This window comes from Nomascus leucogenys, chromosome 19 (genome assembly GCF_006542625.1).
Source record: "Nomascus leucogenys isolate Asia chromosome 19, Asia_NLE_v1, whole genome shotgun sequence".
Lineage (NCBI taxonomy): Eukaryota > Metazoa > Chordata > Mammalia > Primates > Hylobatidae > Nomascus > Nomascus leucogenys.
In genome coordinates this window covers 9,369,847-9,395,200 of record NC_044399.1, presented here as the reverse complement: position 1 = coordinate 9,395,200, position 25,354 = coordinate 9,369,847, and the positions used below count along the sequence as shown (strand labels likewise).

Below are 25,354 nucleotides of genomic sequence, written 5' to 3'. Positions count from 1 at the left end.
TGGCATTCTCTGTATTTCCTGAATTTGAATGTTGGCCTGCCTTGCTAGACTGGGGAAGTTCTCCTGGATAATATCCTGCAGAGTGTTTTCCAACTTGGTTCCATTCTCCCCGTCACTTTCGGGTACACCAATCAGACATAGATTTGGTCTTTTCACATTGTCCCATATTTCTTGGAGGCCTGTTAGTTTCTTTTTATTCTTTTTTCTCTAAACTTCTCTTCTTGCTTCATTTCATTCATTTCGTCTTCCATCATTGATACCCTTTCTTCCAGTTGATTGCATCGGCTACTGAGGCTTGTGCATTCGTCACGTAGTTCTTGTGCCGTGGTTTTCAGCTCCATCAGGTCCTTTAAAGACTTCTCTGCATTGGTTATTCTAGTTAGCCATTCATCAAATTTTCTTTCAAGGTTTTTAACCTCTTTGCCATTGGTTTGAACTTCCTCCTTTAGCTCGGAGTAGTTTGATCTTCTGAAGCCTTCTTCTCTCGGCTCGTCAAAGTCATCCTCTGTCCAGCTTTGTTCCACTGCTGGTGAGGAGCTGCGTTCCTTTGGAGGAGGAGAGGCGCTCTGATTTTTAGAGTTTCCAGTTTTTCTGCTCTGTTTTTTCCCCATCTTTGTGGTTTTACCTACCTTTGGACTTTGATGATGGTGATGTACAGATGGGTTTTTGGTGTGGATGTCCTTTCTGTTTGTTAGTTTTCCTTCTAACAGTCAGGACCCTCAGTTGCAGGTCTGTTGGTCTGTTGGAGTTTGCTGGAGGTCTTCTCCAGACCCTGTCTGCCTGGGTATCAGCAGCGATGGCTGCAGAACAGCGGATATTGGTGAACCCGAATGCTGCTGCCTGATCGTTTCTCTGGAAGTTTTTCTCAGAGGAGTACCCGGCCGTGTGAGGTGTCAGACCACCCCTACTGGGGGGTGCCTCCCAGTTAGGCTACTCGGGGGTCAGGGACCCACTTGAGAAGGCAGTCTGCCCATTCTCAGATCTCAAGCTGCATGCTAGGAGAACCACTACTCTCTTCAAAGCTGTCAGACAGGGACATTTAAGTCTGCAGAGGTTACTGCTGCCTTTTGTTTGTCTGTGCCCTGCCCCCAGAGGTGGATCCTACAGAGGCAGGCAGGCCTCCTTGAGCTGTGGTGGGCTCCACCCAGTTCGAGCTTCCTGGCTGCTTTGTTTACCTACTCAAGCCTAGGCAATGGCGGGCACCCCTCCCACAGCCTCGCTGCCGCCTTGCAGTTTGATCTCAGACTGCTGTGCTAGCAATGAGCGAGGCTCTGTGGGCATAGGACCCTCTGAGCCAGGTGCAGGATATAATCTCCTGGTGTGCCATTTGTTAAGCCTGTTGGAAAAGCACAGTATTAGGGTGGGAGTGACCTGATTTTCCAGGTGCCGTCTGTCACCCCTTTCTTTGACTAGGAAAGGGAATTCCCTGACCCCTTGCACTTCCCGGGTGAGGCGATACCTCGCCCTGCTTCAGCTCATGCACAGTGCGCTGCACCCACTGTCCTGCACCCACTGTCTGGCACTCCCCAGTGAGATGAACCCGGTACCTCAGTTGGAAATGCAGAAATCACCTGTCTTCTGCATCGCTCACGCTGGGACCTGTAGACTGAAGCTGTTCCTATTCAGCCATCTTGGCTCCACCCTTCTATCCCACTTTTTAAAAGCTCGTCCTTCACCCCAGCAACCATGCAATTTCTTTGTACTTGTTGCAGCAAAATGCCTTGAAAAAGTCCAGATTTGTTGTCTCCAAATTCTCTCCTCTCAGTCTACCTTATATTCCATTCCAATCAAGGTTTTGATCCCACTGCTCCACTAACCACTTTGCAGCCCTCTTCCTTCTTGACCTAGTGACAGCATTTATCACAGCTGATCACTGCCCTCTTCTTGAAACACTTTGTTTCCTTGGTTTCCAGAGTGCTCATTCTCTCAGATGTCCTCTTACTTCACATTGTTCCCAATAATTTTTTTGCCAGTTCCTCTTTTATCCCAAACATCTTAACCCTAGAACGACCCAGAGCTAAGTTATTGGTCCTCTCTCTGTCTTCACACTTTGGTGATGTCATCTGGTCTTACGGTTTTAAATACTAGCTACTATCTTCAAATTGTAAAATGTCCCCCCCGTTACCACATTTTAACATCCTAGAAATCGAGATTTATCTTACAATCACTGGCATGTCGAAATTGAATTTGCAGCACTCTTTTCTTTCTTAGCGGTACTTAAAATAATGGTGTATCTTACAAACAACAGCATGTTAGATTTCGTGATTATAATATAAACTAACAGCTTCGAAATTTATGTCTCCAGCCCAGACCCCTCTCTTGAACTGCAGACTTTTATATCTAACTGCAAACTTGAAATTTCCTCTTAGATGCTGATATGGTTTGGCTCTGTGTCCCCACCCAAATTTCATCTTGAATTGTAATCCCCATGTCTGGAGGGAGGGACCTGGAGGGAGGGACCTAGTTGGAGGTGACTGGATCATGGGGGCAGTTTCCCCCATGCTGTTCTTGTGATAGTGAGGGAGTTCTCATGAGATCTGACTGTTTTAAAAGTGGCAGTTCCCCCTGCACACTCTCTCTCTCCTGCTGCCATGGAAGACATGCCTTGCTTCACCTTTGCTTTCCACCATGATTTAAGTTTCCTGAGGCCTTGCAGCCATGCAGAACTCTGAGCCCATTAAACCTCTTTTGTTTATAAATTACCCAGTCTCAGGTAGTGTCTTTATAGGAGTGTGGAAACAAACTAATACAGGAAATTGGTACCAGGAGTGGAATAGCACCATAAAGATACTGGAAAATGTGGAAGCAACTTTGGAACTGGGTAACAGGCAGGGGTTGGAACAGTTTGGAGGGCTCAGAAGAAGACAGGAAGATGAAAGAAAGTTTGGAAATTCCTAGAAACTTGTTGAATGATTGTGATCAAAATGCTGTTAGTGGCCAGGTGCGATGGCTCACGCCTATAATCTCAGCACTTTGAGAGGTGGAGGTGGGCCTGACCTGAGGTCAGGAGTTCAAGACCAGCCTGACCAACACAGTGAAACCCCATCTCTACTAAAAATACAAAAAAGTAGTTGGGCATGGTGGCGTGCATCTGTAGTCCCAGCTACTCGGGAGGCTAAGCCACAAAAATCGCTTGAATCCAGGAGGCAGAGGTTGCAATGAGCCAAGATGGTGCCACTGCACTCCAGCCTGGGCAACAAAGCAACACTCTATCTCAAAAAAAAAAAAAAAATGCTGATAGTGATATGGACAATGAAGTCCAGGCTGAGGTGGTTTCAGATGGAGATGAGGAACTTATTGGGAACTGAAGTAAAGGTTACTCTTGGTTTTAGCAAAGAGACTGGTGGCATTTTGCCCCTGCCCTAGAGATCTGTAGAACTTTGAAGTTGAGAAAGATGATTCAGGGTATCTGGAAGAAGAAATTTCTAAGCAGCAAAGCATTCAAGAGGTAACCTGGCTGATCCTGAAAGCACTCAGTCATGTGCATTCACAAAGAGATTATCTGAAACTGGAACTTTTATTTAAAAGGGAAGCAGAGCATAAAAGTTTGGAATATTTCCAGCTGGACGACGAGGTAGAAAAGAAAAACCCATTTTCTGGGAGAAAATTCAAGCCGGCTACAGAAATTTGCATTAGTAATGAGGAGTGAACGTTAATAGTCAAGACAATGGGGAAAATGTCTCCAGGGCATGTCAGAGATCTTCGAGACAGCCCCTCCCATCACAGGCCCAGAGGCCTTGGAGGGAAAAATGGTTTTACGGGCCAGGTCCAGGGCTCCGTTACTTTGTGCAGCCTCAGGATATGGTGCCCTGCATCTCAGCCACTCCAGCTCCAGCCGTGGCTAAAAGGCACCAAAGTATAGCTCAGGCCATGGCTTCAGAGGGTGTAAGCCCCAAGCTTTGGCAGCTTCCATGTGGTGATGGGCCTGTGGGTGCATAGAAGACAAGAGGTGAGGTTTGGGAACCTCTGCCTAGATTACAGAGGATGTATGGAAATGCCTGGATGTCCAGGCAGAAGTCTGCTGCAGGGGCAGAGCCCTCATGGAGAACCTCCTCTAGGGCAATGCAGAGGAGAAATGAGGGGTTGGAGCCCCAACACAGATTCCCCACTGGAGCACTGCCTGGTGGAGCTGTGAGAAGAGGGCCATCGTCTTGCAGATCCCTGAATGGTAGATCCACTGACAACTTGCACCATGTGCTTGGAAAGCCAGACACTCAACTCTGTCCCATGAAAGCAGCCTTGGGGGCTGTACCCTGCAGAGCCACAGGAGCAGAGCTGCCCAAGACCTTGTGAAACCACCCGTTGCATCAGCATGCCTGGATGTGAGACATGGAGTCAAAGCTTATTTTGAAGCTTTAAGATTTAGTGAATGCCCTGCTGGGTTTCGGACTTGTATTGGCCCTTTGTTTTGGAGAATTTATCCCATGTGGATTGGGAATATTTACCCAATGCCTATAACCTCATTTCATCTTGGAAGTAACTAACTTGTTTTTGATTTTACAGGTTCATAGGCAGAAAGGACTTGCCTTGTCTCAGATGAGACTTTGGACTTGGACTTTTGAGTTAATAAGTTAACGCTGGAATGAGTTAAGACTTTGGTAGACTGTTGGGAAGGCATGGCTGATTTTGCAACGCGAGAAGGATATGAGATTTGGCAGGGGCCAGGGGTGGGATGATATGGTTTGGCTCTGTCCCCATCCAAATCTCTCATCTTGAATTGTAATCCCCACATGTCACGAGAGGGACCTGGTGAGAGGTGACTGGATCATGGGGGTGGTTTCCCCCATGCCGTTCTCATGATAGTGAGGGAGTTCTCATGCAATCTGATGGTTTTAAAAGTGGCAGTTTCCCCCTGCATGTGCTTGCTCACACACACGCATTCTCTGTCTCTCTCTCTCTCCTGCTGCCATGTAAGACATGCCTTACTTCCCCTCTCCTTTGGCCATGATTACACGTTTTCTAGGGCCTCACCAACCACGTGGAACTGTGAGTCAATTAAACTTCTTTTGTTTAGAAATTGCCCTGTCCCAGGTAGTATTTTTATAGCAGTGTGAAAATGGACCAATAGATGCTAACAGCTGTCTCAAACTTAACATGTCCAAAATGGAATCCCTGACTTTCCTGGCTCACTTACCCTTCAGTTGATGGCAACTCCTTCCTTCCAGCTGCTTAGGTCAAAAACCTTAGAGTCATCATTGACTCCTATTCCTCTCTTTCTCTCAAATCCAATCCACCAGGAAATTCTGTTGGCTCTATCTTCAGACTTTATATAGAATCCTATCACTTATCACCTCCAGTTCTACCACCTGGTACCAGCCACCATCACTTCTCATCTACACCAGTGCTTCTCAAACTTTAGTGTACTGTGTATAGGAAGCATCTACAGACTTCTTAAAATGCATATCTGCATTCAACTGGTCTTGGTAAGACCTGAAATTCTGCATTTCTTACCCTAGATATCCCATGGTTTACTCTCTCACTTTCTTCATCACTTCAGCTCCCACATCAGCAAGGGCCTCCATGACCACCTTTTATTAAACAGCACCCTTCCCCACTGTCCCCCTCTCTATATTTGCTTGTTAATTTGCTTCTGCACATTTTCAGTAATTTACCTCACCCAGGATAATACAGCTCAAAAGTAGGGACCAGGATTCAGATGCAGGCCTCTTACTGTTCTCAAAACAGTTATATCCAAAGCACTAAGGAAATATTTAATGGATATACTTGAGAAAACTATGCTTCTAATTAAAAGTAATTGTTTCCATTTCCTTTCAAAATAGAGTATAGCTATACTCTTGAAGTAGAAATTACCTTACCAATTCACATATCAGCTTAATATTTTACTTATTGCTTATTTATTCACCAAGATTTTAGCGTGATGCTAATATTGCTTTACACGAGAATTTACTCAACTCTAGCAAAACCTTTTTTTTTAAAAAAATCTTAAGTTAACCCAAAAATATTTAAATGTCAGAGAATCCCAGGTTCTGATGCATATTTTCTATGTGCTAGGCAAAGTCCCAGGGCATAAATACAATCAACAAATACCTTAGATATGAAATTTTAAAGATCAAGTTCTTAGTAGTTTAGGCAATTCTTTCCTTTCTTTTTCAAAGTGTTACCTTAGAACCATATAGCATCTTTCGATTTTCTTGGGAAGTATCTCTCTCACGTATCAAGACAGTATAATGTTTCATAGTTCTATGATTATAAAATATTATCTTTTCTAGTAAATTCAAGTTATTTCTCGAGTTTATTTAAATTCATTATCTCATATTTTAAAACATTCCCCAAACGAACTCCTCAGGTTACTCCCCCGCCTTTTTTTTTTCAGTTAGCTTTCTCAGGTTGGCCCCCACAACTGCCCCCCAGGATAACATTTAACCATCACTATCCTGTATGACTTGACTACTCTAAACTTCTCATTCTTAGGATTGGTATCACATGAGGATACTGAAGGAGCTCAGAGGTTATCTCTTTTGCTCATCTCTGTAACCTACTCTTCACCCTGACCTGGGTTTCTCAGTACTGGGTCTCTCAACTCTGGATGTGAAACCTATGAGAACCCAAGCAAACATGGAAACACTGGGCCAAATTCCCAAGGCCTTAACAAATGTGTATCAAACAGATTCAGAATCTCTTCTAGCCATATGAAGAGTAACTATAGATGGTCCCTTACTTGTGATGTTTTGACTTTACTATGGTGCAAGCAATATGTACAAAGTCAAAACTATACTTCAAGCACCCATACAACCATACTGTTTTTTACTTTCAATAAAGTATTCAATAAACTACATGAGATATTCAACCCTTTATTATAAAACAGGTTTTGTATTTGATGACTTTTGCCCAACTGTAGTCTAATGTAAGTGTCCTGAGCATGTTCAAAGCGGGCCAGACTAAGGTATCATGTTCGGTAGGCTGGGTATATTAAATGCATTTTCTTTTTTTCTGAGACAAGTCTCACTCTGTTGCCCAGGCTGGAGTGCAGTGGTGTGATCACAGCTCACTGCAGCCTCAACCTCCTAAGCTCAAGCAATCCACCCACCTCAGCCTCCCAAGTAGCTGGGACTATATAGGGCATGTGTCACCATGCCCGGTATGTATTTTTTAATTTTTTGTAGAGTTGGGATCTTGTTATGTTACCCAGGCGGGTCTCAAACTTCTGGGCTCAAGCAATCCTCTTGCCCTAGCCTCTCAAAGTGTTGGGATTACAGGTATGAGTCATAACAGCCTGCATTTTCAACTTAATGATAGTTTCAGCTTACAATGGGTTTATCGGGATGTGACCCCATGGCAAGGGGCATCTGTACCACACATCAAAAATTATCCAACTGGCTGGGCGCAGTGGCTCACGCCTGTAATCCCAGCACTTTGGGAGGCCGAGAAGGGTGGATCACCCGTGGTCAGGAGCTCGAGATCAGCCTGGCCAACACGGTGAAACCACGTCTCTGCTAAAAATACAAAAATGAACCAGGTGTGGTGGCGGATGCCAGTAATCCCAGCTACTCAGGAGGCTGAGGCAGAAGAATTGCTTGAACCAGGAAGGCAGAGGTTGCAGTGAGCCAAGATGGCGCCATTGCACTCCAGCCTGGGCAACAAGAGCGAAACTCCGTCTCAAAAAAAACCAAACAAATGAACAAAAAAAATTATCAAACTTCCTTTTCTTAGAAGTAGAACCATCCTCGACCCTAAATAAAATGTTACATGGCACATTTATAAAGCAGTTAGAAAGAAACTGCTAAAAACAGCTGATGGATGTGGGAGAATACCCAGATTTTATTTTTCTTCACATAAAGGCTTCTGAGAAGATATGATAACTGAACTGAATCTTGAAATGTAACATAAAGTAAGTAGGTATTCCAAGCAAACAGAATAAATACATTATTAAATTAAAAATTATTTTAATAGTACAATGATAGAAACTCTATCTTCTATCTAGAAAATCAACCACAAATTCCTTTATGTTTCAACCAGTCTGATAAGATGTCAAAATTAATTCCATACTGCAGGAAAAAAGTGAAGAAAAAACTTTATTCCAATGTTTAAATCAGTGACCCTGTCCTTGGGACTATAACAGAAGCCTCTTAACTGAAAATCCACTGACAAGCATCATAATCTCAGATACTCAAACTGGTCATGAACCCATCTTCATCTCTACATCTCAACAGACATGTTTTTTAATCCAACTTTTCAGACTTGTGACTTACCGTAGGTTTCCTTCCAGTGGTATAAACTGGGTTCTGACAATATGCCTGCTTGCTCTTCTGAAGGTAGCGCTTCCAAAAATTATGTAAAACGTCATTCTAAGGTGGAAGGGAAATGAGTGGTGGGTGACTCAGGTTATGATGACAAATGTACAGGCACATCTATACCACACCTCTCTTGTACTTTAAATATTAACTTACATATAAATTTCCAGTAAATGTTTTATGCGGTATTCACAAGTTGAGGACAAAATCTTTGGGGTCTGTATGTAGCATCTATCAGAACATGAGTTCCACAAAATGCACACTGGGGATTAATATGTTGAACCAGTAGTTCTCAAGCTTAAGTGTGCATCAGAATCACCTGTAGGGCTGGTTAAGTCTTCCATCTAAATGTATTCTTGCCTGCCTTTCCTTAAAAAGAATTATAATATCATCATAGTATTAGGTACATGAGAAATGCTGAAAAAATCTTTCATAATTTTAGATAAAGACATTAAAATCACCGAGTTGAGTCCTTTTCTTTTGCATATTAAGTAAATTAAGGATCAGAGTAACAAAGCAACTGATACATGACTACACTTTTAGTTAGGGGCGAAGCTGTTACCAGGTTTACTAACCAGTCCCAAGTGAGTAAAACTAAACAAAAAACTTTTCCGGCTGGGCACAGTCGCTCACTACTGCAATCCCCAAGACTTCAAGGCAGGAAGAACTGCTTGAGCCCAGGAGTTCGAAACCAGCCTAGGCAACATGGTGAGACCTCATCTCTACAAAAAATCAAAAAGTTAGCCAGGTATGGTGGCACACGCCTGTAGTCCCAGCTACTTGGGAGGCTGAGGTGGGAGGATCACTCGAGTCTAGGAGGTTGGGGCTGCAGTGAGCCATGATCAGGTCACTGTACTCCAGTCTGGGCGACAGAGCAAGACTCTGTCTCAAAAAGAAAAAAAAAAAAAAAAAAAAAAAAAAAGACTTTTCCATTTATTCGTCATCTACTAGGTACCAGGCATCCCTTAGCTCCAACACAATATTGTACGACAGCTATTAGCTTCATTTTATCACTGAAGAAACTGAGTAACTTGTCCAAGATTACCCAGCCAGTAAGTAGAAAAGCTATCAATAGGATTTGGAGTCAGTTCTGATTCTGGAGCCTGTGTACATGGCATAATGCCACTCAACTGATCAGGTCTAAACAGTTATGCTCATTGGCTAATTTCAGAAAAATTGTTTTCAGAATTAACCCCTAATGAGGTGAGCATAAAGCTACATAGGAATAAACCCTGCTACAGCTATATAGTGTAACTATATAAAACTGTTGCTAAACATTTATACATAGAATGACTATGTAAGCAGAAATCAGATGACAACCCCCCCACTATCAGCTATCATACCTAATGCAATGACTATTATGGGTTAGCCTCTGTTGCTTCATGCTTTGTAGGCCCAGCATCCATTTAGGCCATGCATTGGAATCGCGGTTGTTCTGTTTGGGCTTGCCCCAACCACCAGTTTGAACAGCAAAGGCTCCTCTACAAATCGTTCCTTGGTAACTGCAGTCCATGTTGATCTTTGTTCTTTTTTTGCCTTTAATATCACTTATGAGGGCCAGGTGCAGTGGTTCATGCCTGTAATCCTAGCACTTTGAGAGACCGAGGTGGGCAGATTGCCTGAGGTCAGGAGTTTGAGCCCAGCCTGGGCAACATGGTGAAACCCCGTCTATAATAAAATATAAAAAATTAGCCGGGTATAGCAGCGTGCGCCTGTAGTCCCAGCTACTTGGGAGGCTGAGACAGGAGAATTGCTTGAACACGGGAGGCAGAGGTTGCAGTGAGCCAAGATTGCACCACTGCACTCCAGCCTGGGCAACAGAGCGAGACTCCATCTCTTAAAAAAAAAATCACTTATGAGTATATCACCATATAAATTCATGTCTATTCATTTCACATATGCATAAATCCCTCTCCCCAACTAGGCTGGACCTCTCAACACTTGGTTTCCAATGAGGCATATGAAGCAAGTGAACAACTTGTTGCTAAATAACTGGTTTTTTAAAGCATTCCTTAAATGACTTTTACTAGATGAAGGAATATGAAATTCAAATAACTGCAGAAATACTATGTTGCTCCAGGAAGGCAGCAAAGTCAAAGACTGGGTCCCCAGATCAGAAGCATGGGTGTCCCATAAGAACTTGTTAGAAATGCACATCCTTGGGCCCTACTGCAGACATACTAACTCAGAAATTCAGGGATTAAGTCCAGTGATTGGTGTTTTTTCAAGCACTTCAGGTGATTCTGATGCACACTCAGGTGAACGACTGGTTTAGCATATCAATGTCCAAAGTGCATTCTGTGGAACTCAAGTCCTGATGGACGTTATGTACGTACACCAAACGATTTTGTTCTCAAATTTTGAATAACACACAGGACATTCCCTGGAAATTAAACAAGCACATTAACACACAAAAGGTACTAATAAACCCCAAAGTTATTGGAGTTTCACTTTGTTTAACCTGTTGCTTCCTAAGTATCTGAAGACTAAAACCTTTAAATTTTTCTTTTGGATGTATTGCTTATTTACATCCTGTAGAACACACTTCCAGAACTGCTAACCTACTAAAAGGATTAAAGCAAAAACATCAGAAAAATTATTCTTCCAGTAGCCCTAGTGTTATTACTGATTTCTCCTTAGTTCCACTCTAAGTCTTACTGTTCTTTAAACAACAATATGTAAAGCTAACATCTAGTCACAAATGTACTTACCTTTAACTCTGGGCCTACTCCAAGGTTCTTTAAGGCTTCTGCTTGTTGATAAAGAATGTACTGGAAACCTTCACACACATACCAATCCCAGCCTTTTTCTAAATGACAAATAGCATGTTTTAGCATATACACTCCTAATTTACTAACCTTAATGCTACTACAGTTACAATTTGTGTTTTACACATTGCAACTTGAATTTTTCCTTTTTTTTTTAATTAACCCAGAACTTAGCAGCTTAGCAACTTGAATTTTTTTGTACCATTCAAGAGGGCTTCCATTCTTATATTCTCTTGTTTCCAACCTGGCAAACGTGTACACAAATGCTGAAACTAAATATTTTGTATAATTTCCAATTTCAAATGTTTTCCATTAACTGTATTTTTCTGAAATATTAACCTAAGAGGCAGAAAAATGAATAGTCATCATGTTAAAAAAAAAGTGAAACAAGTTTTAAAAATGTCTGTTTTCCCGAACGATGCCTGGCAGAATCCTAAATGATGAACGATGCCCAGCGGAATCCTAAATGAAAGTACTAAGTCAGTGCTTCCACCACTTTTCTGTTCCAACTCACAAGGGAACAGTGAACTTTTAGTGAATGAGTGAACGAATGTCAAGATCTCATGATACAGGAATGTAGAAAAGGGCAGTAAGAACATTCAAAGAAAATAAACTGCTCAATGGCATTCTGCTTTTCCTGAAATGGTTCTAGGTTACAGGGAGAAAATGAAAGCAAGGTACTAATACTGATCTCAGCCTAGGTGCCAAGTGTGTGCCAGGTATTTTAAGTGGGTTATTTTCTAGAATACTCAAAACTACCCTATGAGATTGTGAAGAAACCTGCCACCACAATAGACAGAGTTACATGTTTAATGACAACTATGAGTTGAAGGAAAAGTCTGTGAAGACCCTTATGTTTTGCCTCTCACCACTGGACAAATACTGTAACTCTTCCAAAAGCTTGTTATTAGTACTTTTTACACAGAGCTTCTGAGGTGTGTTACTGACTTCAAGATCTCTTCTCTGCAGAATGCCAGAGGACTTCAACTCTTCTCCCTTACCTGAATGTCACAAAGTCTCCCCACCTCTGCTGACCCAATTCCTTCCCAGAAAGGGTCTCAAATTGTAAGAGTAAAACAGAAAAGCCAATAATTTTGATGGGTCCATAAGTCGAGGAAGTTTAAACTCTTCAAGCTATATGCATATACTCCCTCTTCCTGCATACTGTTCTTAGAAACTGATAAAGTTGTATTTTAAATTTTGAGTCTGTGTTCCTATTTTCCATAATGGATGGCATTTTATTCTCATTTTACAAATGAAGAAATTAAGGGTGATGAGGTTGACTATAAGATACTTAACACCTAATATAAAGCACCTGAAGTTCCTTAAGAAATGCATGTTTAAACTACACATTTTAAGTATTTAAGTAGGTCAAGGCAAAATTAATCAGGTTTTACTCCAATAAAATTTAAAAGTTAATCAGGTTTTAGCCTAATAAAAAGTCACTACTAAAGGCTAAACAGAAACATGAGATAGCATTTAGGCATTCACTGTTATGCATCTAAGAATGTCAATGTATTTCATATATTTCATAAACACACACACACAAATATATATTTTTTAGTGTGTGTGTATCCTTAAAGCTATCTCATGTAGAAGAGTCCCCATTATCATCACCCTGGTTTCAAACTTGGGGATTTGGTCCTAGCTACCTAGCCACAAAAATAAAAACCATCAGTTAGACTTTACCTAAGATCCTTCTCAACAATGGTTAATTATATGTACTTACTGGATTAATGAAATACTTTGCCTTGCAAAGCACACTCATGCTGAGGCCATTTTAAGGGAAAATAATTTTCCCAATTTTAAAAGGGTGTGTTCAAAATTCAATACGAGAAATGGATTTCTAGAAGTTGAATATCGTATTTAACTCACCTAACCTAACAATTCCACGGTTGAATTATTTCAAAAAATAAGCATTTTTTTTATAAAAGCACACGAAATAATATTCACCCACAATGAATAACAGACATAGCATAGAAGAACGTATGCCAGTAGATAAAATCTGGCATTTTCTCCAGAATCTACTTAAAATTCCATTCCATGTCCTCACATCATGAAGGTGAAAGACGTGAATAAAGAATGTTAAGCACATGTGAAGAAAGAACTTACCAGTGTTGTTTTTTTTTTTAAGCCCCCGGTTGAGGGCTTTTATTTGGGTATTAGGAATAAGATCGGTGTTTGTAACTTCCTGATATCTCTGCAGGAAACAGAAAAAGACCATTAAAAAAGATCGTTTTACATCCCCCAAGCATATTTCCAGGTATTTTCTGGAAAGTATAATGAACCAAATTGTGAGTGCCGGAACCAAGGATGGTAAAATCTTGGGAAAATTATAAGCATTTAACATTCTAGTTAATGTTGATGTTGTTTTTTCATTCAAAATTTCTCGGTAACTAAAACAGTGCCTGGAATACAGTAACCATAAAGTGTTTGTTAAATGAATAACTTTTATTTTAAATCACTTTTTAACTTTTACAAACCAAGCCAAACCAAAAGTTAAATGTACTCACTTTTTTCTCCATGCAAAATACACTTTGCTATTAAAACAGTTATATGTATTTTTTGTAACTGGTAATGCTTAAACTACAGACAGATTAGTTTTGGCCTACTTTTCCATGTCTTTAAATAATACTCTAAAACTGCTTTCATTTCTGAAATTATAAAAGTATGTATTACATTTTATTTTTAATCAAACTTAGAGAATTTTAGAATGACTAAAATGGTTAGTATAATTGCATATCATAGTCTTCAATTCTAACTGCTCTCAAGGGCAAGTATCAAAGATTCTGGCTCTCCCACAACTAAAAATAAAGTGTTGAGTCTTTTTTTTTAAATGGGGCCACACTTTATTCCATAAAGGAGAATAAATGTTCCCATTATTGAGTCTTTTTTTTTTTTTTTGAGAGGGAGTTTCGCTCTTGTCACCCAGGCTGGAGTGCAATGGCGCGATCTCTGCTCACTGCAACCTTCGCCTCCTGGGTTCAAGCAATTCTCCAGCCTCAGCCTCCTGAGCAGCTGGGATTACAGGCATGCGCCACCACGCCCGTCTAATTTTGTATTTTTAGTAGAGACGGGGTTTCTCCATGTTGGTCAGGCTGGTCTCAAACTCCCAACCTCAGGTGATCCGCCTACCTCGGTCTCCCAAAGTGCTGGGATTACAGGTATGAGCCACCGCGCCCAGCCCCCATTATTGAGTCTTAATGCCACAAGAAAGGTGAGGATTTTTAACCAACAGAGGACATTACTGTTTTTCTAAATTTAGAGATTTGGAATGAAATTTATCTTTAACCCTCCATAAGAATAAAAGAAATGTCTCTACCAACAGGATTTTTGGAACGCAGTCTCTCTAAATCACAGAAACCATATTCAAAGCAATTTTGGTATACTGGGTTGGCCACAATGAAAACATAAAACATGTCAAAATAAATACAAAAGCCATTATCTAGCAAAGACAGTAAAACTTACAAAGGGTAGCCAGGAAAAAAAAGACTTAAAATCTGTACTAGACAAAACGTGAAAGAGCAAAAAACCTGAAAAAGTGAAACATCCAAAACTAGAGCTATAATTAATTAAATTACCGAATGGCCATTATGGAATATTTACAGTCCATAAAAAATGTTTGCAAATGTTTAGATAAAGTATTTTTCCAAATTGTTACGGCAAAAGATTGAACAGTACTCAAACATCCCTTTCTCCATTTCATACACAGGAAAAAAGAGACAAATGTAGAGATTACTGGTGATTTTAGCTTTCATCTTCACAATTTCCAAATTTTCTATAGTAAACATGCATTGCTTTTATGATCATAAAAATCTATTACATTCACACAAGTCTAGCCTACACCTTTTTAAATATCCGTGAAACTCTTGCAAAAATATAAACTCTTGCAAAAATATCTATTGTCTAAATTGAACAGATTTATGACCTTCCATTTTTTTTTTTCCTGGATAAAACTTACTAGGATAACATTTTGGTTCCTTTATCAATTCGGAAGGCCTTTTCCAGATTGCAGAAGGTGTCTGGAGCTTGAGAGTTACATGCTGGAGAAGGGGGGGCAATAAAAGGGGCAGAAAAATAGGGCAAGTTGCACCATGACTTCCATTCTTCACAGCTGTAACTGTCTCACCTGCCATTCCCCACCCACTGTATTTCAACATCACCATCACCACACTGCTCAGCTCCAGGGAGCCCCAAACACATCATATTCTCACAGTCCATGTGAAGAACATGCCTGGATCGCCATAAAGCCAAGAATAACTACTGAAGTTGTGCAACACATAACTTTTTTTTTTCCTTTAAGCCTGTCGTCTGAAAGGAAGGCACTGAGCTAGGTTCTTGGTCTTTATAAAGATGTTGTCCACCTTCATGAACTCTACATTCCTGACAAATTACTCCACAGGAGTTGACAGTCTTTCAAATGTGGAGCTAGGTAGAGGTATTAGGATCTTTCAAACTAAAAAATGACTGCAGCAGATTTGATCAAACAGAATCAAACGGAAACGGGATCAAAATCAAAAATAGAAAAGCAATTAGTTAATGTAGTTCAATTCCTATAAAAATAGTATGCCGACTTCATCTACTAATGGCAAATACTCCATTAGACATAATCTTTCTTCACTGTGTTTACACCTGCACTATAGTACAAAAGCAACAGTGAGTAAAACTGCTAGCCCTTACTACACAATGAGGGTGAGGACCAAACTGCACATCTGTCAGGTGCACAATCTGACATACACAGACACACACACAAAATATATCTCCATGAAACCATCACTATAATCAAGATAATAAATATCTCCATCACCCCAACAATTTCATCAAGTGAACACATATCTTTTTAATATTCTGTGTGACTAAACAGGAAGCAGAGATAAGCATTCCAGCTGCAGACTCAAGAACACTGTCTCAAGGAAAAGCACTTGTGTGACACACCTGCAAGCTCAATTCACCAGTTTTGTCAAGGTAAAATTTTTTTCCTTTTACTCGTTTAATATATTTTGTCCAGGTTTTTCATTGTTTAGGGGACAAAGGTTAAGTCTGGTCTCTGTTAGTCCATCTTAGCCAGAAGCAGAAGTCTACACAGTTACTTTTAATGTCCCAAATTTGCCTTTCTTAAGCCTGTATGGTGAAGGTAACATTTGTTCCTTCCTGGCTCTGTAGACTTTGAGGAAATCCTTTTCCACTGAGGAGAGTCCTGGCACATTTAGCCTGTCCAGCAGCAGACTCTCTACACCCTTGATCATTTTGATGACGCTGGCCCGCAGGTGTGTTCACCACAATAGGACCTAGCACTCACAGTGTGAAGGTAGCCTCGTTTACCAAGGTTACACAGGACAGTATGACAATCTCTACTTTAAGAGGCAGGTATGATGGGTAAAATGAACACTGAAGTCAGAAGACTCACATTCAAGTCCTGGTACTTGGGTAACTTTTGGCAAACGCACTCAACTTGTGAGCCCTATCAATAGGCTCTCACAGTTTGTGTTGAGGAGGAAATGAGATAATGGATCCAAAAACACTTTGTAATCTGTAAGGTACTATACAAAGATAAAAGGATAACGAAGAGTAATTCCAATATTCCCAACAGTCCTCAAGCTTTCTTTCTTTTTTTTAGACAGAGTCTTGCTCTGTTGCCCAGGCTGGAGTACAGTGGCGTGATCTCGTCTCACTGCAATCTCCACCTCCTGGGTCCAAGCGATTCTCCTGCCTACTCCCGAGTAGCTGGGACTACATGCGCATGCTACCACGCCTGGCTAACTGTTGTATTTTTAGTAGAGACGGAGTTTCCCATTGTTGGCCAGGCTGGTCTCGAACTCCTGACCTCAGGTGATCCACCTGCCTCAGCCTCCCAAAGTGCTGGGATTACACGTGTGAGCCACCGCGCCCGGCCCAGCCCTCAAGTTTTCTAACATTCCATCTTCCAAACCTCTAAGCCACCATGACACATTTTAAAAAATGTAAATAAGTTCGAACTAATAAAAAGAAATGCATCATCTTCTAAGTACAATTTTAATTATTTCCCTCAACCATATACTCTAAATAAGAAATCATTTATAAATGTGGCCCAACATAATTTCAAAAACTTATCCTCAATCTAATTCACAAATCCCTTAACTTACGTGTAAGTACCTAAGACCACATGCATCCTTGGAACGTTGGCATTACAGGAGTGACAAAAATCAACCCAATTCTTTGGGACTTAGACTACATATCAGGCTGAAATGGCAATTTTTAAAACATAAGCAAATTCATAAATGATATTTGTTACTTACCTCTGTAACATTGTGGCAAGAAGTGCAATAATATTTGCCTTCGTCAGTAAGACCCCATGAGACAGCAGCACACTGAGTACAGCGTTCTTTAAACTCTTCCTATGGGAGAAGAGGACAGAAAAGGTGTTCCCATAAAGCCACATTCAATACGTTGTACCTAAACCATGCAGTTCTACTTAGTGGGTTCCTAGCAACTTTATAAATAAAAAATCATAGCCAATAGAAAATATATCAGAGAGATTATCCACAAACAAGGAGAGCAGCGGTATGAAACCGAATTAAACTACTGGAGAAAATTCATTGAAATATGCAGTGTGAGAGGAAAAAAAAAAGAAAAGGAGGTAGTAGGGGTAAACTGGAACCAAAGATGAGTAAACAAAGCTCCTTGAAAATGCTGTGAGAAAGAAGATGACAAACAAGTATACAGAAGACTTTTAAAAAATGCAAATACCATTTGGAACTCCTCCAGGACACTAAAAGCGCATACCACAGTGGAACTACATTTGTATTGGTTTCAAGTTTCGATTTATTCACTCGGCAGCATAAGGGGTATCAACGATGTGTGTACCAGGCTTTTTACTAGGTGCTGGGGATTCAATGTTGAGCAAAACAGACCAGACATGGTCCCTAGTCTGGGTATACGCTAGCTAATGGTGAGTTACAATTACTAATTTCATCAGCCTAGCATTTACAGAAGTTAGCCAACCATCATTCAATAAACATTTTTTAAGCCTCTACTATAAGACCGTACTGCTTCTGTATATACAGGCCTAATTGTCTGATCCCCAACTCTTTGGAGTTTGACTTGTTAGCGTTGATCTAATTATCGAGTATCACTTAATACCATCAAAGTGTGTGCCATTTGACCGGATGCGGGGACTCACCCCTATAATCCCAGCACTTTTCGAGGCTGAGGCAGGAAGATCGCCTGAGCCCAGGAGTTCAATACCAGTCTGGACAACATAGCGAGACCCCTGCCCCTACAAAAATTAAAACAAACAAAAAAATTAGCCGGGCGTGGTAGTGCACATCTGTAGTACTAGCTCATTGGAAGGCTGAGGCGGGAGAATCTCTCAAGCCCAGGAGGTCGAGGCTGCAGTGAGCCGTGATCGTGCCACTGCACTCCAGCCTGGGGGACAAAATGAGATCTTGTCTCAAAAAGAAAAAACAAAAATGTGCCATTTTACGTAGTACCTAAAACAAAATAAAATGCATGCCAAATTAATTTTGGCAACTTGGTAAAGTGTTCAGTGACCCTGTACTAACACTACGATGAATGATAGCTGGACAATTTAGGGAGTTCCCAAAGCCGAATTTAGAATCCCTGCAGGAGACAGTGGCGAGGATTCCCGGAGAAACAGACAGGGGTTACTCAGAGACATCTCAGGTTCCAACCCCTGCCCCTCCCTCACCCACCCCAGCATTAAAGGGAACTTGTGGGTGGTCCAGTCTCGAGGATGAGCCCTGTGGGTGGCCACCCCACAAAACCCACAACTTCATCCTTAAACACACCCATAACGACAAACACCACACCCTCCCTCACCCACAACCTCGCCGAGCCAGAAACTCCAGCCTCTTTACCAAAGCCGCGCGCGCATGCGGCCGGCCAGCCCCAGTCCTCACCCCGCCCTGCAGCCCTCCGCCCCGCCTTCCTCCAGCCGGTGGCCGCCCCAACCCGCGGCGTCTTCCGCCGCTCCTCCTCAGCTTCTCTGCCCTCCGGCCCCGGCGGTCGGGGCCCGCCAGGCGCACCGCCTCCTTACCGCCTCCTCGAGGTCCATCGCGGCGCCGCGGGAGCTTCCACAGCCGGGACCCGTTACCCGGGTAGCGAGCGCAGCTTCCGGGAGAGACAGGAGAAGCCCTCCGGCCGGAAACGCGAGATCCGAGCCTAGGATTCCGTGCGCCTGCGCGGCAGTGAAACCGCGCGCTCGGGAACGAGGCTCCGCAAAGCCCGCAGCCCTCTCGCGGACTACCTAACTTTCCTACTCTTGAGAACCAAAACCAACCAATAAGAAAGTGGGCGACGCCTACTGCTAGGTGGTTCGATCAAGCTCCGTTCCGACAGTCATTCATTCCAAGACCAACTTGCTCGTCCGGCGTTAGGGGGCCGCACCAAGGCCGTGCTCGCGAGCGCCGGCTCTGTCCTCCGTGGGTTCCGCCCTCCGTGGGTTCTGCCCTCCGAGTCTCGCCCTCGCTGGCTTTTTTAAGGGGAAGCTTCGGGGCTTGGAGGAAAGCTCACGGGCTGTGAGTTAGACCTAGATTTCTAATCACAGCTCTCCTGCTTACTTGTGCCTCAGTTTCCTCCTCTGTAAGAATTAGATGTTATCTGTGAGCCCCTTATAATTGAGTCTCCCCCGGGCGTGGTGGTTGACGCCTGTAATCCTGGGGAGGCTGAGCCGGGAGGATTGTTTGAGGCCAGGAGTTGTAGACCAGCCAGGGCAACAAAGCGAGACCCCTTCTCTACATAAGTAAATAACTGAATAAATAAATGCATGAGTGAATATAATTGAGTCTCAGATAGTAAGTGCTCAATAAATTTAGCTCTTATTGTTTCTTCATTTAACACATTCATTCCTTGTTTTATTTATTAAACAGGAGCTGGTTTGTGTCCTGGGGATTCAGCAGTGAACAAAGTAAACAAAAGTCCTTTCCTTCGTGGAGATTCTATTCTGATGGGGAGAGACAAAAATAAATAAGGAAAATATGTGGTATGTTAAATGGTGGTGAGTTCCAAGGAGAAAAAGAGGAGAGGAGAATGGGAACAACAAGGTGGTTTCAGTCTGAAATGGGATGTTCAAGAAAGATCTCATTGAGAAGAGGATTTTTGATATAATCATATATCTCAAGAAGTTAGAAAAAAGGTTAAACAAAAATAATGGGATGAAGGAAATGTTTAAAAAAGAGAAATTAATAAAAGAGAAAGCAAGCTTCGATAGAGAGCCTTCACGAAGGCTTGCTGTTGTGGCTGGTGCCTGTAATCCCATCACTTTGGGAGGCGAAGGTAGGCGGATTGCTGGAGGGGAGGAGTTGGAGACCAGCCTGGCCAACATACTGAGTCCTCATCTCTATAGGCTGGAGTGCAGTGGTGCAGTCTCAGCTCACTGCAACCTCCACCTCCCAGGTTCAAGCAATTCTCCTGCCTCAGCCTCCCAAGTAGCTGGGATTATAGGCATATGCCACGATGCCCGGCTAATTTTTGTATCTTTAGTAGAGACGGGGTTTCACTATGTTGGCCAGGCTGATCTCGAACTCCTGACCTCAAGTGATCTGCCCACCTCGGCCTTCCAAAGTGCTAGGATTACAGGCGTGAGCCACCACGCCCAGCCTAAAAGATATTTTTTAAGAAGAGAGTCTCAACAAACTAACATTAGCTCTTTGAAAATACTAATACACTCGATAAACTCTGGAAAGATTGATCAAAAAGAAAAGAGCCCAGCTTGGTGATGCACACTTGCAGTCCTAGCTACTTGGGAGGATGAGACGGGAGGTTTGCTTGAGCTCAAGGCTGCAGTGAGCTATAATCGGGCCACTGTGCTCCAGTCTGAGCAACAGAGCAAAGAAAATAAAAATAAACTGATATCAGTGGCATCACTAACCAATATGTACAGGCACCACTACAAATACCACAGACATTAAAAAGATCATAAGGGGATATTCTGAACAACTCTAGGCCAATAAATGTGAAAATTCTACCAATTTTTTTTTTTTTAAGACAGAGTCTCACTCTTTCGCCCAGGCTGGTGTGCAGGGGCGCCATCTCAGCCCACTGCAACCTCCGCTTCCCGGGTTCAAGTAATCCTCCTGCCTCAGCCTCCTAAATAGCTGGGACTACAGGCGCCTGCCACCACGCTGGGTAGGTTTTGTATTTTTAGTAGAGATGGAGTTTCGCCATATTGGCCAGGCTGATCTCAAACTGATCTGCCCACCTCGGCCTCCCAAAGTACTGGGATTACAGGCGTGAGCCACCACGCCTGGCCAAATTCTACCAAATTTTTAAGAAAGAAATAGGCCAGTCATGGTGGCTTGCGCCTATAATCCCAGCACTTTAGGAGGCTGAGGCAGGAGAATATTTGAGGCCAGGAGTTCGAGACCAGCCTGACCAACATGACAAAACCTCGTCTCTACTAAAAATACAAAAATTAGCTGGGCGTGGCGTTGCACGCCTGTAATCCCAGCTACGTGAGAGGCTGAGGCACAAGAATTGCTTGAACCTGGGAGGCGGAAGTTGCAGTGGGCCAAGATCGTGCCATTGCACTCCAGCCTGGTTGACACAGCGAGACTCTGTGTCAATAATAATTTTAAAAAGAAAGAAATAACACCCATCTTATACAGATGCTTCCAAATAAAGAAAAAAGAAGAGCATTTACCAACACATTTTAGGAGACAAGCATGACCTTGACACCAAAACTTGACAAGGATATTTCAAGAAAAGTCAAAATTAAAGACCAATTCCTCTCAAAAACATACATGCAAAAGTTCCAAACAAAACATCAGTAAATTGAGTGTACATCCTGTTGTATTCAGCAATAAATAAATAGGACAATAAATCACAGCCAAGTTAGGTTTATTCTAGAAATGCAAGTTTAGTTTAACATCAAGCCTGTAATCTCAGCATTTTGGGATGCCAAGGTGGACAGAACACTTAAGCCCAGGAGTTTGAGATCAGCCTGGGCAATATAATAAGACCTCATTTCTGCAAAAAATTAAAAAATTAGCTGGGTGTGGTGGCGCAGTCCTATAGTCCCAGGTACTCAGGAGACTGAGGTGGGAGGATCGGTTGAGGCTGCAGTGAGCTGTGGTCACGCCACTGCATTCCAGCCTAGGTGACAAAGCAAGACCTTTTCTCAAAATTAAAAAATATTAAAAGGAAAATTAGAGAAAAAAGAATAAAGATTTAAAAAATAAAAGAGAAAAAATAAATCATACAGTAATCTAGTGTGATGCAAGGATAGACCAAAAAATCAACAGAACTGAATAGAAAGTCCAGAAACAGACTCATAAGTACATATAAAATAATCTGATTTACAACAAAACCGCTACTAAAATTCAGTGAGGAAAGAATAGCTTTTCTCCTTTTTCTTTGTTTCTTTTTTGAGATAGAGTCTCGCTCTGTTGCCCAGGCTGGAGTGCAATGGCACAATCTCGGCTCACTGCAACCTCTGCCACTCAGGTTCAAGCAATTCTTGGGCCTTAGCTTCCCAAGTAGAGGTAGCTGGGACTACAGGCATGTGCCACCACACCTGGCTAATTTTTGTATTTTTTAGTAGAGACAGAATTTCACCATGTTGGCCAGGCTGGTCTCGAACTCATAGCCTCTAGTGATCCACCCACCTTGGCCTCCCAAAGTGCTGGGATTATAGGTGTAAGCTGAAAGAATAGTTTTTCAATAAATGGTTCTGAATCAATCAGACATGCATATGAGAAAATTATTGACCCCTTTCTCATGCGGTACACAAAAATTAATTCAAATGGATCCTACATGTGATAGGTAAAACCATAAAGCTTCTAGAAAAACAAAAATTGGTAAATATCTTTATGATTTGGGGTGGAATAGACTTCATCAACAGGGCCCAAAAAGCACTACCCCTAAGAGAAAAGATCATTACACTGGACTTCATTAAATTAAGAACTTTGATTCATCAAAAGACATTGTTAGGCTGGGTGCAGTGGCTCATGCCTGGAACCTAGCACTTTCAGAGGCCGAGGTGGGAGGGTTGCTTCAGCCCAGGAGTTCAAGATCAGCCTGGGCAACATAGAAAGAGCCTATCTCTACAAAATTTTTTTAAAACTTCAGTTTCGTGTGGTGGTGCATGCCTGTAGTCCCAGCTACTCAGGAGGCTGGGGCAGGGGGATTGCTTCAGCCCGGGAAGTTGAGCCTGCAGTGAGCTGTGATCATGACACTACACTCCAGCCTGGGTGACAGAGACCCTGTCTTTAAAAAAAAAAAAAAAAAGACATAATTAAAGCAAACTAAAAACTGAGAGAAGAAATTCATAATACACATTCGACAAGACATGAAACAAAGGTTTCCTACCAATCAATTAAGAAATAATATACAATCCAGTTAAAAATAGGCAAAAAGATTTGAACAGGTATTTCATAAAAGATAACATCTAAATGTTCAATAAATATATGAAAATGTACTCAACATCATTACTTATCAGACAAGTACAAATTAGATCAGGCTTGCTGGCTCATGCCTGTAATCCCAGGATTTTAGGAGGTCGAGGCCTTGCCTTCTGCCATGATTGTGAGGCTTCCCCAGCCACATGAGTAAGTCCATTTGAACTGAGTAAGTCCATTTGAACCTCTTCCTTTTGTAAATTGCCCAGTCTCAGGTATGTCTTTATCAGCAGCGTGAAAACAGACTAATACAGTGTGTGAGAGGGGACAGGATCTGCAGCACCACGAAGGGATCAGCCATAACATAGAGGGTTCATCTGCTGCAGAACCACAAAAGAAGGGAGAGTACGTGGCACAGCGCAGGTGCACAAGGTGGAAGGTCTGTTCTCTGAGCTTCATTGAAATGAAAGCAAGTCATCACTTGAGAGTGGGGGTGGGGAGGGCTGTGGGAAGTCTGAGAGGAGACCAGAGGTGTAATAACTCTTGGAAATGGAAGAATGGAATCAGGAATCTAGCAAAAATTTCCAGCAGCATGAGGGCCTACTTGACATTTACAATCATAAATATAAAGATAAGGCAGTCAAGACACCCAGCCATTCTGATGCTCACTTTGTTAAAACATTCCCTTTACCCTGAAGGGACAAATTAAGTGTATTCCCCATTTCAAAAATATCTGCCAATACTACTGACAACTACTTGTCATCCCAGAATACTTACTTTCCTGTTTTTTAAAAAAGAAGATAACTAGCTCATCTGTAGGTCCGGCAGGTCTTTGAAATGTTTTGCCATGAGGTATCCAAAAGCCTTCTGTGGGGACACAAGACTTTTGTGGATATTCACGCTCAGTCCAGATGACGGTGATGCCGCACTATATCTGCACAGTCTTGTCTTCATAAAATTGACTACATCCTGACACCCTCCAGCAATGTGCACCTTCTGCCTTTAACTTCTGCTGCCACTTGCTGCTGGTGGATGAGGCAGTGGGTGAATTGCCCCCGTGGTGCTGTCAATGTCTTCTCTCAGGGCTCTTCTAGTATTCTAGGTTCTTTCATGGTTACACAGAGACAATTTTACCTCGAAGTGTTGTTTATAAAAAGAAATAGTTTATTGTCTAGAATAGGTGTTTCCTGGTGCATCTTCCCATTACAAGTGGTTTTTTTTTTCTATGTTCCATTGTGGAAATAGAATCTAGCAACTCTCGTGCAGAGACATGTTTGAAACATCTGCATCTCATCCAGCAGCATTGCAAAGCTTCGAATGGCAGACCAGTGTAATTTGTTCTAAGATTTGTCTCTTCTAAATTCTCTGCACTGTTTTCTACATCTTCCAGTGGTATTTGTGACAGTATTTGTCATCTTGTCTTTTGGCCATAGTTACCATGGCAGGAAGATAGAAAACAGATACAAATAAAAAATAATTTTAGAGAGGACCAAAAACATTGTAAGAAAAAACACCACACAGCGAGGTATATACATATATAGGGTGACTGGGGTGGAAGATAGTGAAGAGAATTTTTACAGGGTCATCAGAGAGACCTCTCTGAAGAAGGGCCAGTTGAGCAGAAACGGGAATGGAGAGCTGGGTGCGCTGGCTCACGCCTGTAATCCCAGCACTTTGGGAGGCTGAGGCGGGTGGGTCACTTGAGGTCAGGAGTTCATGACCAGCCTGGCCAACATTGTGAAACCCCATCTCTACTAAAAATACAAAAATTAGCTGGGCATGGTGGCACATGCCTGTAATCCCAGCTACTCGGGAAGCTGAGGCCGGAGAATTGCTGGAACCCAGGAGGCAGAGGTTGCAGTGAGCCGAGATCGCACCACTGCATTCCAGCCTGGGTGACAGAGGGAGACTCTGTCTCAAAAAAAAGAAATGGGAATGGAGTGAGAGACTTGCAAGAACATGAGGGAATGAGTCTTAGGGAGACGAAAATGCCAGCTAG

General features: G+C 42.2%; 1 protein-coding gene across 1 annotated transcript in view; it reads right to left on the bottom strand.

Moving 5' to 3' along the window:
• Nucleotides 1–19,121, bottom strand: part of TAF1B (TATA-box binding protein associated factor, RNA polymerase I subunit B) — a 92,195-nt gene extending 73,074 nt beyond the window's left edge. The window contains exons 1-5 of the mRNA XM_003272721.4: nucleotides 19,056–19,121; nucleotides 17,296–17,394; nucleotides 13,133–13,220; nucleotides 10,964–11,061; nucleotides 8,211–8,306 (exon numbers count right to left, since the gene is read on the bottom strand). Of these exons, the coding sequence (XP_003272769.1) occupies nucleotides 8,211–8,306; nucleotides 10,964–11,061; nucleotides 13,133–13,220; nucleotides 17,296–17,394; nucleotides 19,056–19,073 (399 nt within the window). The 5' untranslated portion in view covers nucleotides 19,074–19,121. The remainder of the gene's footprint in view (nucleotides 1–8,210; nucleotides 8,307–10,963; nucleotides 11,062–13,132; nucleotides 13,221–17,295; nucleotides 17,395–19,055) is intronic.
• Nucleotides 19,122–25,354: the final 6,233 nt, after the last annotated feature.